The sequence below is a fragment of the Phoxinus phoxinus genome (assembly GCF_949152265.1).
Source record: "Phoxinus phoxinus genome assembly, chromosome: 3".
Taxonomy (NCBI): Eukaryota; Metazoa; Chordata; class Actinopteri; order Cypriniformes; family Leuciscidae; genus Phoxinus; species Phoxinus phoxinus.
The window spans coordinates 13,118,939-13,141,112 of NC_136878.1; the positions used below are offsets into that span (position 1 = coordinate 13,118,939).

Below are 22,174 nucleotides of genomic sequence, written 5' to 3' on the forward strand. Positions count from 1 at the left end.
ACAGAAGAATTGGCTCCCTTTCAATTCATGACTTAGAATTTGAATTGAATTAGCCACACCCAACAGGAAGCTGAATTTGAATGACAGGAAGTGGAATTTACTGAATTGCTATTTAAAGATATTCAACACAGTAGTACAGTTAATTCACCATGGGAAATATATTTTTTTTATTACATACAAACTTTCCTGTACACTTAGTAAATAATACTTAAAATTAATTTAAAAATAATTCTACATCCTAAAATATTTGCTACCTTAATTCAAAATAAATTACAATTCAGCATTTGAATTAAAAGGTGTCATTCTCTGTTCAATTCGTAATGCACAGTTGACAGAAAACAAGAATTCAACAAACCATTCTTATGCATCATCGCAAGCACCAGTATTCCTTTCAGGAAAAGCAAATGTATTTTTCTTATAACCCTGATAATATTTTGTGTCTAAAAGGAGAAATTATTATTTCATGTTCTTCCCAAACAACACTGTACACATAATTGAGTTACTAAAGATAAACAAAACATTAGATTTAATTAACAGGAAAACAGATAGCACACACACACACACACAACTTTTTGTGCTCTCACAACTGTCATCAGCAGCTGTCAGTGTCATCAGAACACTGAACGCTGGGTATCTGAATTCTGTTGAGAATGTAAGACTTATAACATAATGATCCCTGATACAGACAGCACTACATTAATGACACTTTTCTCGTCTTTATTTTTCAATCTATGCATCTAATCTACCCGCTCACCCCCCCAGAAAGATTGCAGCGATATAGAGCTAATGAAAAACAATGCACATTATAAATAAATAAATTGTTATGTGGAAAACTCTTCCTGTGGTCCTTATTTTTTTATGTATTTTTTTTTTCCTTAGACATTTTGCATGACCATAAGTAGCTAAACTTACACATGTACTGCAAACACGGTTGAACATGAGAGTGTAACAGGATCGCTTGGGTCAAACGTGGTGTCGCAGAGCTCTGGAGACTCGTGCCCCCTCTCTTGGGGTATTTGACAAACTGACACCCCCTTAAATCGAGTGTCAACCACAGTCTGTCAAATACTCTAAGAGAAGAGTCTAGATCAGAGAGAGACCGGTAGATGAGTGGATAGACCTGGAGAGATGAGAACAAACTTTTTTAAAGCATGTTTAAAACAGGAAGATCTGTCCTTTGTCCCTCTCACTCCTCCCTCTTTTCCTCCACCCGTTCGTCAGATGTATACTCAAACAAACAAACGAAATAATCAATGGTTCTTGATTTCTTAGAAAGCTTTTTCAGAATCAACACAAAAGAGAGTCCTTGAGTGGAGAACAGCATCCGGCTCAAAATATCAGGTATAATTATCAGTGAAATTATTAAAAAAGTAAATAACCACAATTAAATAACTGAATCCTATGAAAGACCTTAAGCAAAGTTCAAATTTTGGATCATTTAATAGAGATGTTTCTTCACCCACCATGCATCTCTCTGTTTCTCTTTACTTCTTTTCCATTTTTAATTCTACTTTCTTGTTTTATCTTTCTAGCCTGGATGAGAAGATGTTCAAACCTTTCTCGCTTCTGCAGTGGTTGGATCTGAATGGCTCCTCGCGTTGGCCCGGTGCCGCTTCCACGGGGACGTGTGCTCTCCGTGGCACGTATGTGTCATGCGCCGATGAGTGTTTGTGTGAAGCGGACAGCGTGTGTGTGATCACTAATAAGCCACCAGCATGATGAGGAAGTAAAAGGGGGAAGATAACACGCAGGCTTTAGAGCAGGAAATATCTGGAGGTTAAGAGACAAAACTGTGTGTTAAAGTAGTTGTGAAATGTTAAAAAAAAAGTTCTGCGTTTGCAATACCAGCCACAAACTCTCCCGCCAAATTACTCCACAAACTGTAGTCCTGTATGTGTTGCATTGTGTTGTATTATCAGTACCTTTTACATTTCGTTTATTTCCTAAAACAATGCGGAATTAAAAAATGGGTGAAACATCTGTGAAAAAACAATACAGAAAATTTATATTAACACTGTATATTGGGCAGTATTTTTAAAGACTCGTCATACATTGTGCACAATCTTCAGATGTGCCTAATAGAATGGAAATAGGACTCAATTTGGACTCCAAGGCAAGCTGCCAAAAAAGTGTCTATAATTGAGATACATTCAGAGTGTGTGTGCGTATACAGTGTGACATCTTTCATTAACATTAACGTGAGCATTGTATACGCATCCATAACCCAAGACACAAGCACATGCTCATTCGTTGGGTGAGGAAAGTAGTTACTAATGCATGTTATTGCTCACTCCAGGAATTCTGGTCAGATGAATAATGGTAACTAATGCATGTTGTAGCTCACTCCAGGAATTGGTCAGATGAATAAACGCAGATGCCATTCAAATCTTAAAGACCTTGCAGAACACAATGATGTGATATTAATGTCTGATGCTCCTGTGGAGTGTAGAGAGCCTGGTCTGACTGCTTCTAATGGCATTAACACTTCACTCTTTGAAAATGGTTGAAGGTCTTTGTATTCAATTAGACTTTAAAGCCCTTAATAGCAGAAACTCAACACCTAAACATGCTTTCCCCCGTGCTGATTCATGGAAATGTTCTCCTCACTAATAGAAAAATAATTGAAAACTCAAATTCATTCCAACAGTATTTTTAATCAATATGTGGACTGCAATGGGCAAAAAAAGAAAGAGGAAAAGCTGCATTTGAGTTGTGGTGTAGCAAAGTCTTCAGGCTCTCCTGCTGGCTGGGAGTGATGGATTACGGTTAAATTGTGAATTATGCAAACACCGTTTTGAGAAGCGAGGAACTCATTCATTGCTTGTTTGATTAATACGCGTTTGGCTGCCTGCCACCCTTCAGCAGCCTTTTAAACCATTTGAGGATAAGGGGGAAAAGTTAAAGTTTGAAGTTCATTTCCGTAGTGCTGCCAGCAACTGAGTGGTTTTTAGAGTCCACTTGCAACGGTCGGCCTCTTCACAGACTGCTTTTGTGGTTGATTGGTGTTTTTGTGCTCAGCTGTCATGTGGTAATGTGTGAATTTCTGGTGGGGGATGTTGGATCCTCTGGTCTACTGAGTTTTCACACTCTTTCTCCTCGTGTCTCCACACTGCTGACGATCACTAATGTGTGACGGAGCTCAGTTCCAGCCCTAGACCTTCTCATCATGCAGACGACCTAGTCAGGCATGAAGATCCAGTAATACCGAAAAAACTTGACATTTTATAAGCCATAAAATCCAGGAATCAGGTTTTGAATTATGTAATTGAAGTAATTTAAATTTAAGAAGAGTTGCTACATTAATTCATAAACAATTCAAATGGAATCTGGGCTGTGTTTCCCAAAAGCATGATAAGCAAATTGGTACCAGTGGTCTCTGTGATCTACTTAGGCTTACGATGCTTTTGTGGAAATGCAGCGCTGATCAATTCACACAATTAAATTAATTAGTAGCCTATTAAATATATTTCTTTATAATATAAATGTACTAAAGATACTGGTTTTTTATTGTGCAAAGACATTCTTGTTGTTAATCCTGATGATCTGATTTCTGGACAGCTGTTTATATGCAAGGAGAGAAAGCAGATTATTTTATGGCTGATGATGAATCGTTTGCCTTATTAAGAATGATTGAATCATTAGAGATTGAGGAAGATTAGAAAGATTCAGAATAATGCAAAAAGGCCTATTAGCCTGCCGACTGTGTGCTAGTTCAATATAATCAAGCTTGAGTGTTTGGCTAACCCTGATGCTTTATAGCAGCCGTGCCTAACAGTCGCTTGTGCTCAAGGTTAATGAGCATTATTGTAATGTGCTTTAAAGAAAATATAATTGATCAATGCATATGCATGGCAGAGAACAGACACACTAGTTAAAGTTGGCACATACCCTTTTTATGTTTTGGCCAGTTAGCAAGCTAAACAAACTGTTAATTGCTACAGACATAGCAAAATATTTTATCAGTTCTGTGTCCTGGGACTGAAATTAACACCCGCCAACCTGACAAATGTGGGTGGAAATCAACTGGGGCGGGTAACACTATCAAATCGCTAGCCTATTTGGTGGGATATGATTATGTTCGACATGGCTATTTTTACATGGCTATGTTAGAACGGGATGACTTTTTTTGAACGGATGTCAATTAAAGAGATTCTTCAGTAAGCTTAGTAAGAGTTCAGTACTCGAGAAAGGAAAGGAAACGGCTGATCATTTTATGAATTGAGAGCCGGTACACTCCTCCTCAGAGTGCTTACCTTTAAGCATTTATTTTGTAGTTATATTTGGAGTTTACAACGGAATAAATTCTGTTTTAAGAGAGAAGCCATAGAATTTTGCTACAAGTAGTATTCACTGGCTCATTTATTTCTATGATATCCGTATACAATAATTGAAAGCTTATATATATATATTCATAATCAGATTTTATAATAACTATATATAAATTTGGTTTATATCTTATATTTTGGTTTTGGCTAGTAAAAGTTCTGAATGGCTTGTAAATTAAAAATGTAGTAGTCAAATTGGCAAGTGAGTGAAAAAGCTTATTTAAAACCATGCTTGTGTTCTTGAGAAAGGAACTTAACAGGAGGTTGTTCCAGAATGATATATACTGTAAAAATCTAGTTACCTGTACTGCTAAAGCTTTGGAGTGGGTTTGCAGACCCTGCTGAAAAATCCAGCATTGCCGGCAGAAATTATGTTTCGCATGCTGGTTGCTGGTTGCTGGTTTCCAGCATGGGATCCAGGAGTGCTAGACCAGCAACAACAGGCTCAGTTTTGCTTTGAGAACAGCTTGTCTATGTGAGTCCACCAGCTACAGCACTATTATATCAGCCCTAACCAGCATAAACCAGCCTGGATTCATGCTGGTTTATGCTGGATTTTTTTTTCAGCAGGTGATGCACATAAATTATGGACTTACTAATTTTACTAATTTAGACTGTTTTGTCCAATCCTCCAGATAAGAACATGTCAGAACACGTGGAAATGTATCTTTAGGGATAGCAGCTTGTCACTGAGCCAGTATCACCAATACACCTTTGTACTTTATCTACAGTACAACCTAAAGGGTTTATAGTATGAAATTATACTACTTCAAATTAGTAGCATATAATTATTGCATGTTCGTACTTTTAACTTAAGCATGCAAATTAGTACATTAAGCATGCATACTACTACTTGGGTGTATATAAGTGCTTTAATGTACTAATATGCACCCTTTAGGGCTAGATAAGACACAAAAGCATACTTTTGAAAGTACTACCTCAGTGATGAGTTGACAGTACACTTTTTGGACATTTTGTGAAGTCAGTGTTTAGTATTTTTAAATGTTTTCCATATGTAGATGACTCACCGCACAGCATACAGCATCGGTGGTCGACAGCTTGAGATTCTGCCTCACGCTGCTGAGACAAAAGCTTGCATATCTCCATTGCCAGATTGATGCTCCCTGCAATGACAAGAACAGTGCCAAAAACAGAGATGCTTGTCATTTAATTCAGCATATTTCAGGGGTCTCAGAAAATGTGGACTTGTTGGAGAACACTCCAAATTAGGTTTTATTGTGAACAAAGCGTTTTTGGTTTACATTAGCACAATTACCATTATATTTGTTTTACGACTTACCATATAAAGATATTAACATGGAAGCACGCTGAGACTTTCCTCATTTTGTCGCTGTAAAGTACAAGACTGTAAAGACTGTCAGATTATGATGTGCTGAAGTGATATTGTTAAACAACATGAATTATTCAGCGTCCTTATGTTGAAAATGGTTTACTTTAGGAATGTTGAGCAAATATTTTTTTAACAGTAGTAGATCTACCAATCTAGTTGCTGAAGCCACTGTCTCGTATTGATGAGGTGTGTGTTGTACAGCCAACTCATTTGGCACAAAAGCGGATCCACCAATTATTTTGTTCCTGTTTACATCGACAGCAGCCATATCACCCTGTTCCTGTTTACTTCGTCAGCAGCCATATCACCCTGTAGCCCAAGACTGGTTGCCCACTGAAGCTAAGCAGGGCTGAGCCTGGTTAGTACTTGGATGGGAGACCTCCTGAGAAAAACCAGGTTGCTGCTGGAAGAGGTGTTAGTGTGGCCAGCAGGGGGCGCTCACCCTGTGGTCTGTGTGGGTCCTAACGCCCCAGTGTAGTGACGGGGACACTATACTGACAAAAGAGCGCCGTCCTTCGGGTGAGACGTTAAACCGAGGTCCTGACTCTCTGTGGTCATTAAAAATCCCAGGATGTCTTTCGAAAGAGTAGGGGTGTAACCCCGGCATCCTGGCCAAATTTGCCCAGTGGCCACTGTCCATCATGGCCTCCTAATCATCCTCATATATATACTAATTGGCTTCATCACTGTCTCCTCTCCACCAGTAAGCTGGTGTGTGGTGGGCGTTCTGGCGCAATATGGCTGCCGTCGCATCATCCAGGTGGATGCTGCACATTGGTGGTGGTTGAGGAGATTCCCCCCTTCTATGTAAAGCGCTTTGGGTGTCCAGAAAAGCGCTATATAAAATGTAATGAATTATTATTATTATTACATGAATATTTGTGACGGCTCTGGCTACTGTGGATGTGAATATCTTGCAATGTAGTTGCTCAGGGTCATTTGCAATTGGTGACACTACAAAGGATGGTAATTATGATAATGCAGTTCTGGAAGAAGTGTGTTATTGAGGGCATGCATGTAATTCAGAAGTGTGTGCCAGAAGGATGAAGACAATCATGTTAATGCGCAGTGCATTCATATTGTAAACATAAGAGCACAAAAACCAACCGCTAAGAAAAGCAGCAGAAGGAGAAACAACCATGCAGACATGTGCAGAGTGACTCATATATTTTATGTCTATGGAAATGGATCAAAATATGTATGGATTGGAACAGTACATGAAAGTCTTTTTTTCTGTTCCTCATTAAGCCTGTGTTCAGTGATCTTTGACTCACAGTCATGGCCGCTCAGCAGCCTCCACCCTCCACACTGCGGCTGACAGCAGCAACATTTCAGGCCTGATTCTCACAGAGTGTGTTTGAGAAAGAACGAGAGAGAGAAACTTCAGTTACACCTTCACAACTCTAAAGAAAAAGATGCTTCCTTCGAAGAGACACCTCTTTTTTTCTCTTTTTTTCTGCTTGTCATGCAGTTTGCTGCAGTGGCCAAAATAGCAGAACAAGGCATTAGAAAAAGAGAGAAAGGAGTTATTTTAAGGTAAAATTTTATTCAGATGCTTGGTATCAAGGTATTTGAGTTGTGCTGTGCTCTGCTGGTTTTGGTTCTAGTTTGGATCAAATCTTCACTGCAGCTTTTCAGTGTAACTAGATGAAGATATAGATCAGCAAAGTGTTCTAACCACACCAGTCATGATGACTCACATGCACTCATATCACACTCTCACACGCACACAGACTTATAGATGTTCTGATCTGCTTCTATCAAAGCATCAAATATAAAAATAAACGTTTTTCAACACGTCTCTTTTACTACCGTATGTGAATATCTGTTTTAAATATTGTGTGTTCCCAGGATGGTCATGTTTGTGCATGAATGTGTACAACTTATGTCCGTAGGTGACTGTGTGTTTGTGTAGTTGGACATATTTTTAGATGATATTTAAACACTGTTCACTAAAGTTCTGATTGCTTGTTAATCCTTGATTATAAAGTCTTGTTGAGGAAATCGTAGGCTTCTCTTCTTCATTGGACGGTTGTGTGTGCATTTGTTTGTGTATGAGTGTGTACATGTGGCCGTGGGTGAGTTTTCAATATCTCTGTAAATAATCAGATGTGTGTGCAATCACCATTTCAACACTCAACCGGCTAAAGTTGTGGCACATCTCTTAAAGGGGAAGTTCTGATATTCAGTTTGTCTTAAAGGAGAAGTTGACTTTGTTTCTTCAGCATGCGCCTTAAGCAAGTGTTTTCATCAGCCTCTTCTGCATGACTTTATTCAACTTTATTTATTACAAAATTGAACTTTTTGCAAGTTGAGAGCTTTTGACTCTGTATGGTATCAGGTGAAAGAGTTTTTAACTTTAGTTCTGGTAATTCTTCCAGCTGTGTACCAGGCCCTTGCTTACTTACAAAGACTTTACGCTTTACACACACACACACACAAAATGTTTTCTTTTCATGTTTTATGGGGACTTTCCATAGACATACTTATTTTTATACTGTACAATATTCTATCCTCCTACACTAACACTACCCCTAAACCATACCCAGTCACAGAAAACTTTCTGCATTTTTACCTTTTCAAAAAACATCAGACCACCAGAAGGACAAGGATTTCGGATATTGCCATCTTTGCGGGGACATAATGTCCCCATAATGTAGGGTTTACCAGGCCACACACACACGCACACGCACACACACACACACACACACACACAGAAAACAAAACCTGAAAATTTCAAATTATTTGTAATTTTTTATATATATTATTATAATTTTTTTGTCATGTGTGATATAGTTATCAGTACATTGCACTTGTAAAAACACACTTAATGACCTTTTTAAACCAAAAATTGTAAAAAGAAAAGGCTGAGCCTTATTTGTTGGCAGATGCCACATGGTTTGATATACTGTGTCGCATGCAATGAAATGTACACATTTTAAAGTGTTGTTTAAGTCCTGTTTTCAAGTACTACTTGAGCTACTCAAATGCAGTGACAAATTATGTCTTTTTAAATTATGTTTTCAAAATCACACAAGGCAAATCAATTAGATCCAAGTACTTAAGTAACAACAAAACCAGTTAAATAAATATAGACATTGAAAAGAGTATATTTTGGCTCCGTCCGTCCATGTACATATGCAGATACAGAGCGGTTTCTTATGAGGGAAGAAGTGAGAAGATGGAGGCAACCTGATAATAGCTTCTCGTGTGACTCAGAACTTGGTCAGGCAGATCTGTTGCAGTGGGCAGAGTTTCATCTGCAGGCCTTATGACACATGAAAAGTATATAAATGCAGCTTGAAAATGATTTTCTATTGTTTTCTCTAACTTTAAAATCAATTAATTAATGATCTAAAATGAATTGCTGCTTGACAGAATCCAGTTTTAAAAAGCTGGCTAATTTAGCTGCTGTTTGGTGGGATTTGTTCACCAATTAGGCTGTGAACCGTGAAACTGCATTTGAGATGTGGCCATTAGTTCTACAATGAATGTTCAGTGTGAAGCTGGACTCTTAACATTGTCATCATGTTTCAAAGCAACATATTAAAATACAGAATTGCTGTTGATTGCAAAGCTGCACTTAAATTTAATATCTTCTGTAGTGACGGTAACATCCAGTGGGGGGCCTTGGAACTTCAGTGAATGTGGAACAGAACACTGAACCTCCATGTCCATATTTAGAGAGTGAGACTGAAAGAATGTGTGTGTGTGTGTGTGTGTGTGTGTGTGTGTGTGTGTGTGTGTGTGTGTGTGTGTGTGTGAGAGAGAGAGAGAGAGAGAGAGAGAGAGAGAAAACCGGGATGAAATGAGAAAGGAGGGAGGGAGAAAGGAAGGGGACAGTAATGAAAATTAAAGAGAAAAGAAAAAGTTGTGGGGGGACATGAGATGGGTGGGTAAAGTTCCTCAGACTAAGTTCCAGACAACTTCTCATCTGGATGTTAAAGTCAAACCCCTTTACAATTTATTTTATGATTTCATAAGGAAAAAATACATAAATAAATAATCTCGGAAACAGGTCAAGCTCATTTCCTTTGTGGGAATTGATGCATGTTTTCTTTCTCTTTTTTTCTTTTTTTTTGTGAATGAGGAGATTTAGAGCAGCCTTGCCGAGGACTATTGAGGGAGATGGATAAAAATGAGTCCACATCAGAAGGTCTCAAACTGCACTAACCTTCAATCTACCAGAATTGGACCGATGACCAGGCCTGTGGAGGAAAAGGTGAATTTACATAGAGGTAGCAATGGTTTGGTTGTGTAAGTTCAGCAGTTGATTTACATGAGGTGTCCTTGAATGGACCTCAAACTGGGTAGGTGAGCTATACATGAGACATTTACTTAAACCTGTTATGCATTTAGTGGTAGTGCATGCGTTATAGCTCATATTTAATCTTCTGATATTCACATCACTGGTCAGTCGTATCTAAATATGAAATTCTGTACCTAAATTAAATCTGGTTCCTCTGGGTAATTGCTGCTATTTCAGTGCAAATATAAAGCATGTATATGTTATTTTTTTTTATTCAGACCCATGTGTCTTGACATCACATGTACATGTTTTTCAGATATTATCTATTTGTTGTGTTTTGCAACTAAATAAAAGCATCTGCTCATCTACAGTATGTCTCCTAGTCCTAAACATTCCCTGTCACAATTAGAATGCAGTGCTTTCCAGAACAGATGTCTCAGATGAGAGCTTGAGAAATCTTTTTATTTTATTTTATGGAACATAATGTGAACAAATCTGATGTTGGGCCCTTTATTCTTTATTGATCCTTATGGATTTGTTCAAAATTATGAATTTCCATTAGCAATTTTGGATTGGGATGTTTTAATGCGTCAACCAGAATAATAGACTAATATTGTGCATTCTTATTTTGCAATTTTGCCTGTGATTTTTTTTTCTTTTTCTTGCAATAAATAAATAAATAAGATAAAACATCAATGATAAACCGTGCTACCTCTCCTGAAAATATGGAAAGGTCAGTGAAGCATTCACACCAGATGTGATATAAAAAAGAGAGATTATCTGAAAGGTGTGAATTTTCTTCTCTCAATGAACAGATAATTGCTATAGTTACCAAATTATTTTATATCATATTTCTTTTAGTTTTCTCTTCATTTATTAGCACTTTTTTTGCTGCTGCCGATGATGATTTTGACCTTTTTTTGTTGCGATGTGTATATGTAATTGGTGTGCAATTGTGTTTGCTTTTAATTTGTAGATGATGAAGTCCACAATTCCAAGAAGAAAAACCGCAGTTATTAAAGTTTTCAGCAAAACCAGACAAAGGTATGTATAAACAAGCAAACACATACACATAATACAAACATACTCTTTTTTGAGGAGTCTTTGGGGATTTTAAATTGACATGGAATGTAAATGTAATATTCTTTTAATTTATCATGTCTCATTTTCACTTGCCCCTCACACACATACAAACATGCTCTTATTATTCTTTTCCTGTGGCACTGGCTTCTCCTTTACCCTTTAATTAACTCCAAACTAAAAATCAAAATACCTCTTTTTCCCCTCTGTTCCTGACTGACTGATCTATGTGTGCCTATACCTACTTAACCATATTGTGGGGACACATTTGTACCCAGAAGTCCGCTAAACCTCCTTTTAGACACATCTTCATTTGTAAAATGATATAAATAAATAAAGTAAAAAGTTAGTTGTTTTTTTTAAACAGATTTTTTTTAGGGTAAGGTCATAGTATTTATAACTCTATATAAAAATAATAGAAGTCTATCAAATGAATAAATGAATGCCCACAAGATAGCCAATTAAGTGTGTCTGTGTGTGAGTGTGTATTTGATCTAGCTGATTTAAATCTAAATGGCATACTATATATAGTATAGGCCTATATGTTGCCCGTGCTGGCAAAATAAGTCGCAATGAGCAAATTTTCAAAAACGACATATTGTTATTTTCACATAAAAAAAACTTCAAAAGGATGTATCATTTGTTGGAATCAGACAAAAAAATGACTGAGCTACACCTGACTGAGTTCGATTTTGAGAAAATTTCTGAAAAGTTTTCTGAAGGTTCCAAACCGTTTGGGGTAACTTGCGTAACCCATGTTCTCTGAATAGGGAACGAGGCACTGCGTAGCGTTGATGCAATGGGAACGATATACCACACACACCAAGCTAAGCGCTGCCGGATCGGGCCCAACAAGGACCTCTCCTTTAACCTTTTTTTTATTTATTTTTTATTTTTGAGCCAGACCAAACCCAACTAGGACCAAAGCGACCAGTTCATATGGAAAGAACCCGAGAACCAGGGGCCGCATCTAAATCCAAGTTATAAAACCTGATAAAAGTGTGCGTAGAGGACCAACCTCCCGCCACACAAATATCTTCTAAAGGAACTCCCTTTAAAAGAGCCTGGGAAGACGCGATACTCCTAGTAGAGTGAGCTTTAACGCCCAGAGGTGAAGGAAGCTTCCGCACCTCATAAGCCACAGGAGGGGGACAGAAAGAGTGAAGCACGACCACTTGAGACCGGAATGACGTGGACAAAACTTTTGGGGTCATAACCAGGTCTAGGTCGTAGAAACACCTTTACAAGACCTGTGGCAAACTCCATGCCAGGCTTACTCACAGAAAGAGCATTTAGATCCCCTACATGCTTGAGAGAGGCCAATGCTAACAAACCGCCACCTTGAGAGTCAGAATCCGGTCCGTAGCTGACTCCAAGGGTTCAAAGGGAGGCACAAATAGCCCCTCCAAAACAACTGATAAATCCCACTAAATGGACCTGCAGGGCTCAAGCGTCTAACTCCACACATAAACAAGGAGACCAGACAATGTCTACCTAGGGGGACCTCGTCTGACTCCTGATAGGTGGCGATAGCCACGACATAAACTCTCAAGGTAGTAGCAGCTGCTCCTGCCACAAACTTATCCTGCAGGAAATCCAGCACTGAACCGACCGGGCAGCTGACTGGGTCCACTGCATGAGCCGAACAACAAGACTCAAAGACCTTCCACTTAGAAAAATACATCCGTCTAGTAGAAGGCACACGAGCGTTATCAATGTTCTTCCGAACATTAGCGGGAAGACCAGACATCGCTGTTGCTAGCGATTCTCTTTTATTGGCCACACCCACAGCCTCCATATCTCGGGTCGAGGATGCCAAATCCTGCCCTGGAGCTGAGACAACAGATCTCTCCTGATAGGAATCTGCCAAGGGGACCCCTCCACCAGGGAGCTCAGTTCCGAGAACCACATCTGGGATGGCCAGAATGGGACTACCAGAAGGAGGCGGATTCCACACTCCCTCACGCTGCAAAGGACTGCAGGGATTAGCTTGACCGGAGGCAATGCATACAGTCTCAAATCCGGCCTCTATCATCTATCCCCAGAGGCGTCGGATGAGACGGGGAAAACTACAGGGGGAACTGTGTGGAGCCCTGCGACGCAAAGAGGTCCACCTACGCCTCACCAAACAAATTTGAGCCACTGTTTGGTGGTGCAACATCCACTCCCCTGACTTGAGCTTCTGTCTTGACAGAAAGTCCGCTGCGATGTTCAGGTCCCCTGGAACGTGAACTGCTCTCAGCGAAAGAAACCTGTCTTGAGCCCAAAGGAGGAGGCAGCGCACATGCCTGTCAAGGGTACGCGACCGCGAGCCTCCCTGACGATTTACATGGAACACCACTGCCATGTTGTCCGTCATGAAAATGACGTGACAGCCCATCAGGGCTGAAAGAAAGTGATCCAGGGCCAGAGAGACGGCTTGCAACTCTAGGCAATTTATGTGCCACGAGAGAAGCTCGTCCATCCAAACACCGCATGCCGGTCTGCCCTCGAAGTCTGCACCCCAACCAGTCAAAGAGGCGTCCATCGTGACAACCTGGCGACGGCAAACTACACCCATCTTGACCCCTTAAAGTTACACTCTTAGCGGGCAGAAGGCAGACCAAGAAGGGTGGATGCCCCTGAGTTTCATCCAGAGAATGGTCTCATATGAAGGAGACCCAAAGGCAGCACAGGAGAGGCTGCTGCCATGAGCGGCCATGATGACCGAGCATGAAACGGGCCAAGCACGCACGGTGACTGGAAACTTGAGCAGGGGCCATACGGGCCTGCATCGAGAGAGAATCGAGTTGGACACCCAAGAAAGTGGTCTGCTGAGAAGGAGTTAAGACACTCTTCTGAGCATTCAACCTGAGACCAAGAGACCAGAGGTGGTGGAGAAGAACGTCCCTGTGACGACACACCAACTCTCTGGAATGAGCCAGAATAAGCCAGTCGTCTAGATAATTTAGCACATGGATGCCCTGGAGCCTCAAGGGGGCCAGAGCTGCATCCATGCACTTGGAGAACATCCGCGGAGCCAAAGCTAGACCAAATGTAAGGACCCGATACTGGTATGCCTTTCCCCCAAAAGCGAACCGGAGGAACTTCCTGTGCCATGGAATGACCTGGATGTGGAAATAGGTATCCTTCAAGTCCACGGTGACAAACCAGTCCCCTGTTCGAATCTGTGCCAGGATAGTTTTTAACGTCAGCATCTTGAACTTCCCTTTGTAAAGGGAAAAATTCAGGTGACGCATTTGTCAACCACTGAATTGACCGCCTTTCCATACATACCTGACTGGGAGATCCAGTAGGAAGACCTTCTCTTTTTCTCGTATTTTTTCAGTGAGATTTAGCCATAGGTGGTGCTCAACAGCCACCAAACCCGCCATGGTGTGCCCAACCGCACGTGCAGTGTGCTTAGTTGCACGCAGCACAAGGTCGGTAGCTCTGCAGAGCTCCTTGACCGCTTCCGGTGTAAGGCCCCTGTCCTTGTCCATTTCCTTAAGGACGTCTGCTTGGTAGGCCTGAAGAATTGCCATGGTATGGAGCGCCATACCTGCCTGGCCAGCTGCCGTGTAGGATTTGCCTACGAGGGCGGAAGTGGTCCTGCAGGGCTTAGAAGGAAGAAGAGGGCAGGAAGGAGTGTAAATAGGCGAATGGTGAGCGGCCAACGTGTCCTCAACCACTGGAATGCATGTGTAGCCCTGCTCCACAGAACCAACTAGGTTGGTGAAGTCAGCGGCCGCAGAATTAGTCAGCCGAGCGGAGAAAGTCTGCTTCCAGGGCCTAGAAATCTCACAGTGAAGATCGCTGAAAAATCAAGCGTAGCGTTAGTTCTGGCAGGTCAAGTTAGTCAAGCTCGCATCAGCTGACTCTCAGCTGATCCACATCTACCTATAGGAAAACGACGCCTATCACCGTATACATATACAGTATAAGCTCCTTCAGTATTATCCGCAGCTATCGCGTTTCTCAGGAGCAAATTAAATGGCGAAATTCGGCAGGCAAACCACATCATCTCACAAGGAATCATGCATTTAGCGAGAGGATTCGTTCCCCACAAGGATTTCACCTCAGATTAATTCTAATTCGTGAACTTGAACATGAGATTCGCTGCATTGATTATAAGCTGCCTGGTTTGGAAGTGACCTCAGTTGGCATTGCTGCTTGCATCGCTATTATTGGACTCGACGCGATTCATTCTCCATTCATCTCTGAAAGTCTTCACAAAGCTAAGTTCCTTTTTAATATTCATTGCTAAAAGCTATCAGTGTATTGGCAACATGCTTGTTGCTAATGCTATCCGTGTGGCACTTGGGCTTATCTAACTTAGTCGTGTTCATTAAAATGCTCTTGCTAGGCTTATGCGATCATATTGGCTATGTGCGTTATCTGCTGTCATTGGCAACTGATCGCGTTGCGCACGCTGGCTTTTAGCACTATGCAGCACAGATTCAAGCAGCTTGCGTTGATGGGAATTAACAATTCATTGTGCAACTGCAACTGAATAATTTCTGCTGTGGTACAGCTCTAAAAAAGACAGTTAACAGTCACTATTCAGATGAGTCACTTCAGCGTTATTGGACACGCTTGGTCTATGTAGTTCTTGGAAACACAGCGTTCTTAAAGCTGTAGTGTATTGTAAAGCCTACCGTGCTTGCATTCGAATGCATTTTTATTTAAGGGCTTGGATTTTTATAGGCTGACATTCAACATGGTTGTATATTTAAGCAGTGTATATTTAGTAAAAAAAAAAAAAAAACACTTTGTTATTGAAACACTGCTTGTTCTAAAGGCTAGGCCTATGTAGTGGCTATTGAAAACGGCTTGCATTAAAAGCTATTGGAAAAATTGGTTGTTGTAATTTTAAGGTTATTTAGCCCAGTCGTTATTTGGAACATGGCTGTGTTTTAAGCTTATATCTGGTGTCATTGTCACATGCTGTGCTAAGCTTATCAGGTATCAGCAATATTCTGTCATTTCAGCAACACTGCTATCTGTACTGTATGGTGGTTGCTAGTGCAATGTTATAGAATATATGCTTGTTACTTAGGGTTCTAGTATTATAGCGCATACTGTGCTCAGCACATGCTGTAGTAATCAAGCGTTGTTTTATGCTTATCTGGTTGTATTGAAAAAATGCTTGTTCTTTATTCTATCCGATTTTTGCAACATGCTGTGTTAAAGTTACCACATGCTTGAGGCTAAAGCTATCTAGATATCGGTAACATACTTAGTACACAGTACATTCACCGCAGAGGTCTGGTATTCAACGCTAACAACATCGTAGCTTGATGGTCCTGTGAAGGAGTGTGGAATCATGGGAGTTGTCATCTTCACCTCCACAGCCGATGGAATCCGTAGGACGGGAGCAGAAATCATATTCATGAATGAGGAAGCACATTGTATTCATAGCTTAGCTGCGCACTGCATATGACTCAGAGCTAGAGGGTGTATAGTCCTATGGTTATACAAACATGCTAGTTGTATCAGTTGTTGCTGCTAGTCGGAGCCATTGCTGTAGGGTGTATGCTTCCCCTGCCAAACTACACTAGTTTTAGCAATGGTTCTGTGATTATACAACATGCTTGTTGTATCAGTTGTTGCTGCTAGTCGGAGCCATTGCTGTATGGTGTATGCTTCCCCTGCCAAACTACACTAGTTTAAGCAATGGTTCCATGATTATACAACATGCTTGTTGTATCAGATTTTGCTGCAAGGGGTGTAAGCTTCCCCCAATAAATCTCATACAATGGTTAAATTGGCTACAGCAACACGCTTGTTGCAATGTGTCCTTGCTTGCTCCAGCTTGGGGTGATGCTTCCCCCATAGATTGGATCTATACTGCTCAACATATGACGCTAACATCAGGATGTAACCATTCTATCAGCCTCAGTCGTGGTTGGGCTAGTGTGTTAAAAATCAAATAACAACAACAACAAAAAATTATTGGTTTCTACAGAAGTAATCTACCTCCAAGTATAACAAGGTTATGAAGTCATTGACAGGTGACAGTGTACGCATGTACACATCAACAACCTACATATTTGTGACTAAATATATCCAAGTATCAGCATCACGTTGTTGCATTAACCATCCAGCTGTATTAATGACATGTGTTGCTAATTCTGTATGAACTGGGAGTTTCCACCAGTATTACTTCAGCATTGTGCCTTATTTCCAATGAAAAAGATAATTGAAAAGGAGATCTCCATCTTTCTTCTCTAGCTCAGTCGTCACTCAAAAAACTGGAACTGGACTGCGGATATACAACAGTACAGCAAGCAGCTGATTCTTTTTGATATTTTAACTTTTAAATTCAATTTTAACCTTTTCATTTCAAGTGGCATGTCATTCATTGCAATATGCATGTTTACTGCTAAGTATTTCGGTATTGACAACATGGTTGTTGCCAGGGGCGTAGAATTTAGTAAGGACGCTAGGGACGTGTCCCTACCAATATCCAGTGACACTGATATATCCCTAGCAATAATTTCGATCAAAACTTAAAAAATATTTATATATTGATGTCCCCGTCCCCACCAATTTCACAATCAAACCTACGCCACTGCTTGTTGCTAAGGCTTATGCGGGTATTGGCAACATAAATAATGTTGATAATGCCACACACACACACACACACACACACACACACACACACACACACACACACACACACACACTGACTGACTGACTGCTTATATCTGACCAATCTCTTGGTAATGGCTAGAAGACACACTGCCTTATATAGGCAGGAATGCAACAACAGACACACACACATAAGAAAGCTGGCAAAGTGCGTCATTCAGATTTGTAGGAGAGAGAGAGAGAGAGGGAGGGGGGGATGGGGCAAGGCGCCAAGAGAAAAATGAATAAATATAACAGAAAGCTAAAAATCTGGCAATTATTTGTGTCTAGTTTCAGAAAGCTGTTAGTTTTTCATTTTCAATTTCTGACAAAAGCATAGATAAATTAGAAATATGCAAGACAAGTGTAAACAGGTTGTAGGTGAAAGCATATAAAACAACGGTTTCACTTTATTTGGATGGTCCCTTTAACACATTCTGTTGTCTATAAGTAACATTGCCCCTTCATGTCTACTAACTATCATTAGAGTGTTAGTAGATCATTAGTAGACTGGTAGGGTTAGGGTTAGAATAAGTTGGCATGTAGTTACAAAGTTACTTATAGTCAGTAGAGTGTCTGTTGGAGGAGCATCACAATAAACAGTTTGCAGATATTAAGCAGACAGTATACTAATACTCTAATGAGAGTTAGTTGACATGTATTTGCACAGTTACTTATAGTTAACAGAATGTTCAAAAGGGACCATCAAAATAAAGTGTTACCAAAACAACTATGGCATAAAAACAGGCATCCAGTGCAAAAAGTGTTCATATCATTGTAGTTTTATGTAAAATTGACTGAAATTCACACACAGCACATAATGAATAAATACATTTATAAACCACCTTTCCCCCCCAGATATATATATATACTTTATAAGCCAGTCTTGTGTGACAGTAGGAGGAATTTTTATATTGATTTTAAATAAATTAAATAAATAAAAAATGTAAAAATTGCAATGGAAGATAAACTTGCACCTTGAAATTTAAACAGGAACACAAACGCAGGAACAGGTGTTTTCTTCACTACTGTAATATTCAGCTCGTTGTCATGGCAATAAAGTAGACAGATTTCTGAAGCTGACTTCCAACCTCAGTGTAAATTATACTTTTATGCATAACATAATTATTTTTTATGCATAACATTGAAAAAAACATTACTGAAAAACATTTACGTGCTCGGAATGTTTCCGTTTTTCTGCACTTTGGCTCATATAAACCATTATCAGTATTTGTTAATTTTTGCATTGTAGATTCTGAAGTTTAAAGCCCAGTTCATGGGAAATGCAGTATTTGTATGTAAATAGAAATCAAGGAAATGGTGCAGCCTTTGCCAAGATGCCAGAATATAATTTATATAAGGACACACTGAATGAGACATTATTAGTTAAAGGGATATTTCACCTGAAATTAATTTAAATTCTGTCATTATTCACCCTCAAGTTGTGTTTAACCTGTATGAAGCTCTTTCTTCTGATCACAAAAGATGATATTTTGTTGAATGTCTGTAACCAAACAGTTGTAGGCCACATTGACTTCCATTGTATTTTTCCCCATATTATGGAAGTCAAGTCCATCTACTGTTTCGTTACTGACGTTCTTCTTTTTTAGCCATTGACCTCCTAGTGGGAGAAAAAAATTACTATGGAAGTCAATAGCTGCCGTCAACTGTCTGGCTACCAACATACTTCAAAATAGCTTCTTTTGTGTTCAGCAGAAGAAAGAACTTCATAGAGGTTTGGCACAACTTAAGGGGGAGTAAATGATGACAGAATTTTCAGTTTTGGGTGAACTATCCCTTTAAACAAACATTATGTCTTATATTATATAACAGATTGTTCCGGTCCTTGATGCTGATTAGTCAATTTGCTATAACCGCCAAACAGAGTTGTATATCACTGTGCAACACCCTTAGTATTCACCCTTGGCAACGTAAACAGTCAATACTATGAACATTAAATGAAAAATTACTATGAAAACTGTTTATCATTTATTTAATTAAGTATGAGTGACCTCTTTTTGACATTATGTCTGCATCATTCACCTAACACTTAAATTCTACATTCTACTGACTATAAATAACTTTGCAAGTATATTTCAACTTATACTGCTAACCATAACCTAACAGTCTAGTAATACTCTGAGAGTAAGGGTACGTTTACATGAAAACGATGTGCTAAAAACATAAATGATGACAACTTTATAAAAATTATTACTGTTCACACGGTTCCGCGAAAAACGCAGTATTATGCATGCCAGACAAGTAGTTGGTGATGTTAATTTATAAAGAAAGACTACGTGCCCGCGCACATATGGATTATTTTACTACAGTGCACTCGATCCGAATGGACATGCCTATAGACACAAATGTCAAAATGTAGTTTTTTGTCCGATTTTTATTTTAAGGATGTTAATCTTAATAATACTGTGTTATTACTTTGTCTCTGGGGCCAAGACAAAAATTTATAAATATAACAGAAAGCTAAAAATCTGGCAATTATTTGTGTCCATATGTAGTTGACAAAGTTACTTATGGTTAGTGGAATGTCTAAAGTGGAGTGTTGAAATAAACCTTTAATTTTGAGGCCACACTCTTCCCCCTGTCATTCTCATGCGGGTCCAGGAGATAGAAGTTTTTCCATGCTGAGAGTTAAGCAGATGTGTGTGTTTGTGTGTTTGAGGAAATAACCTATATTGTGTTAAAAAATTAAGCGCATGAGAATAGTTCCTGTTCTCTGTATTTATCATGCCCATTAGGCGAGGCTTGTTGTTTTGCTTGTTTACTCTCGCTGTCAGGGACTATTTTTCTAGTGGAAGGATGGCAGGCACTCAGGCAGTGGCCTCTTGTTCCTTATTGCTTACTCATCAAACTTGTTGATGTTTTAATGTTAGAATGTTTTTTTTTTTTTGTAAATTGGGTTAATATAGGACAAGTAATATGGGACACCTAATCCTAGATTGCAGTACATTACAGAAATTGAATTGGCATTCCTAAATGTTCTTCATTGCTATTGTGATTTTAACCTGTTCACTCTTCTACAGCGATGAGTATGGGGCATGTAATGCATCCCAAAATGCAGTGCTGTTGATGGAAACACATGCTCACCTTACCATCGGCTTGCAGTCAAGAGAAAGACTTCTGCTGCTTTTCACAGATTCGCTTATCATCGCCAAGACTAAGTATGTCAACTTTTTAGTGGGTGTGAGTACCGTATGTGCATTAATATGTTTAAAATGTAGGACATCTGTCTTTCTAAAAGTGCATGTGTGCATTGTGTGTGTTACATGTTACAGGTCTCTGTATCTAAAGCTGAAGGATCGTGTTAGCCTCTCAGACATATGGCTGGCATCCTGTGTTCATTGCATCACAGACAGGAAGCTCACCTCCAAGAACTCGTTTGTGATTGGCTGGCCGACCATCAATTATGTCATCAGTTTCAGGTGGTCTTTGAAAACCCATTTCAAAAATGCTTAAATGTCAAACATCTGTAGTTTTGGCAATCCAAACCAGACTGATGTGATCATTGTATGTCATTCAGACAAATAGTACTGAAAAATTAGAAACCGTTGTTTATGGGATTTTTACAACTTGAGATGAAGCAGCAGTCTTTAAAAGAGAACTATTCTATAGTGAAAGAAAAGCTTGGTGGAAAGCTTTAGGCGCTACAAAGGTGCTGAGGAAAACAATTCAAGAGAGATCCACCCACACTACTGCTACTGACTTGATCATATAACACTGTGTGATAAGATGACAGAATTTTTTTTTTTTCCTGCAGCATTTAAATTCTCATGAAGTTTGCATTATATGCACTCACACACTCTCTTCCAAGCTCAGCTCAGCTCTTTGTCATTTACAGTGCTGATTTGCCTCAATATTAATCTGATTTTTAATTCTTCATTAGACATATTGTTGTAGAGATACAAGTAGGTCAAACCCCATGGGGAATACATAATATGCTGCTAATACAGGATAAAACAACAACACTGAGAACCCTTTTAGTTGAAATCACAAAGAGAGTCAGGTAATGACCTTTTCATTCTTCCTCTAATCTATAGTGCTTTAAATACTATTTATGGCAAAGTGAACAAATAATGTATAAATAAAAGGTTTTAACCTCCTCAAAAGGTGCTGTTTTTAAAAAAAAATGTAAGAGTTCCAGTTTACATTTTTAAGGAAATTAAAAGGATTTCTGTCTTTCTAGCCTATGAAAGTTCCACCGAAATTACCCGGAACAATTTGTCCCAGGAACGTTTTTCCCCCAGACCTGTTGCTTTCTGCGTTTCCACCGCAATCTAAAGTACCATGAACATAAGGCAAATTAGTCCAGTGGAGTAGCACTGCTACTTTACAGTTCCCGCTGGATATCATCCTCTGAATTTAAGCTTAATAAAGCATGAACCTCATCTTCGGTCCATCGGTCGTATTTGTTAAACTCCATTGTTGATTCGAATAGCAAACAACTGTTACTGCACGCACCGCAACAGATTAAAAAAAAAAAGGTGGTTGAAATAAAATTCTGCGTGGAGTCAACTAATCAAAATGCGGCATGAACTCAAC

General features: G+C 39.5%; 1 protein-coding gene across 1 annotated transcript in view; it reads left to right on the forward strand.

Moving 5' to 3' along the window:
* The first annotated feature begins 1,465 nt into the window (after positions 1 to 1,465).
* The window catches only part of arhgap20b (Rho GTPase activating protein 20b), a 46,718-nt gene continuing 26,009 nt past the window's right edge, over positions 1,466 to 22,174 (forward strand). Inside the window, exons 1-5 of the mRNA XM_079606835.1 lie at positions 1,466 to 1,643; positions 9,770 to 9,898; positions 10,902 to 10,969; positions 20,659 to 20,796; positions 20,911 to 21,057. Of these exons, the coding sequence (XP_079462961.1) occupies positions 9,815 to 9,898; positions 10,902 to 10,969; positions 20,659 to 20,796; positions 20,911 to 21,057 (437 nt within the window). The 5' untranslated portion in view covers positions 1,466 to 1,643; positions 9,770 to 9,814. The remainder of the gene's footprint in view (positions 1,644 to 9,769; positions 9,899 to 10,901; positions 10,970 to 20,658; positions 20,797 to 20,910; positions 21,058 to 22,174) is intronic.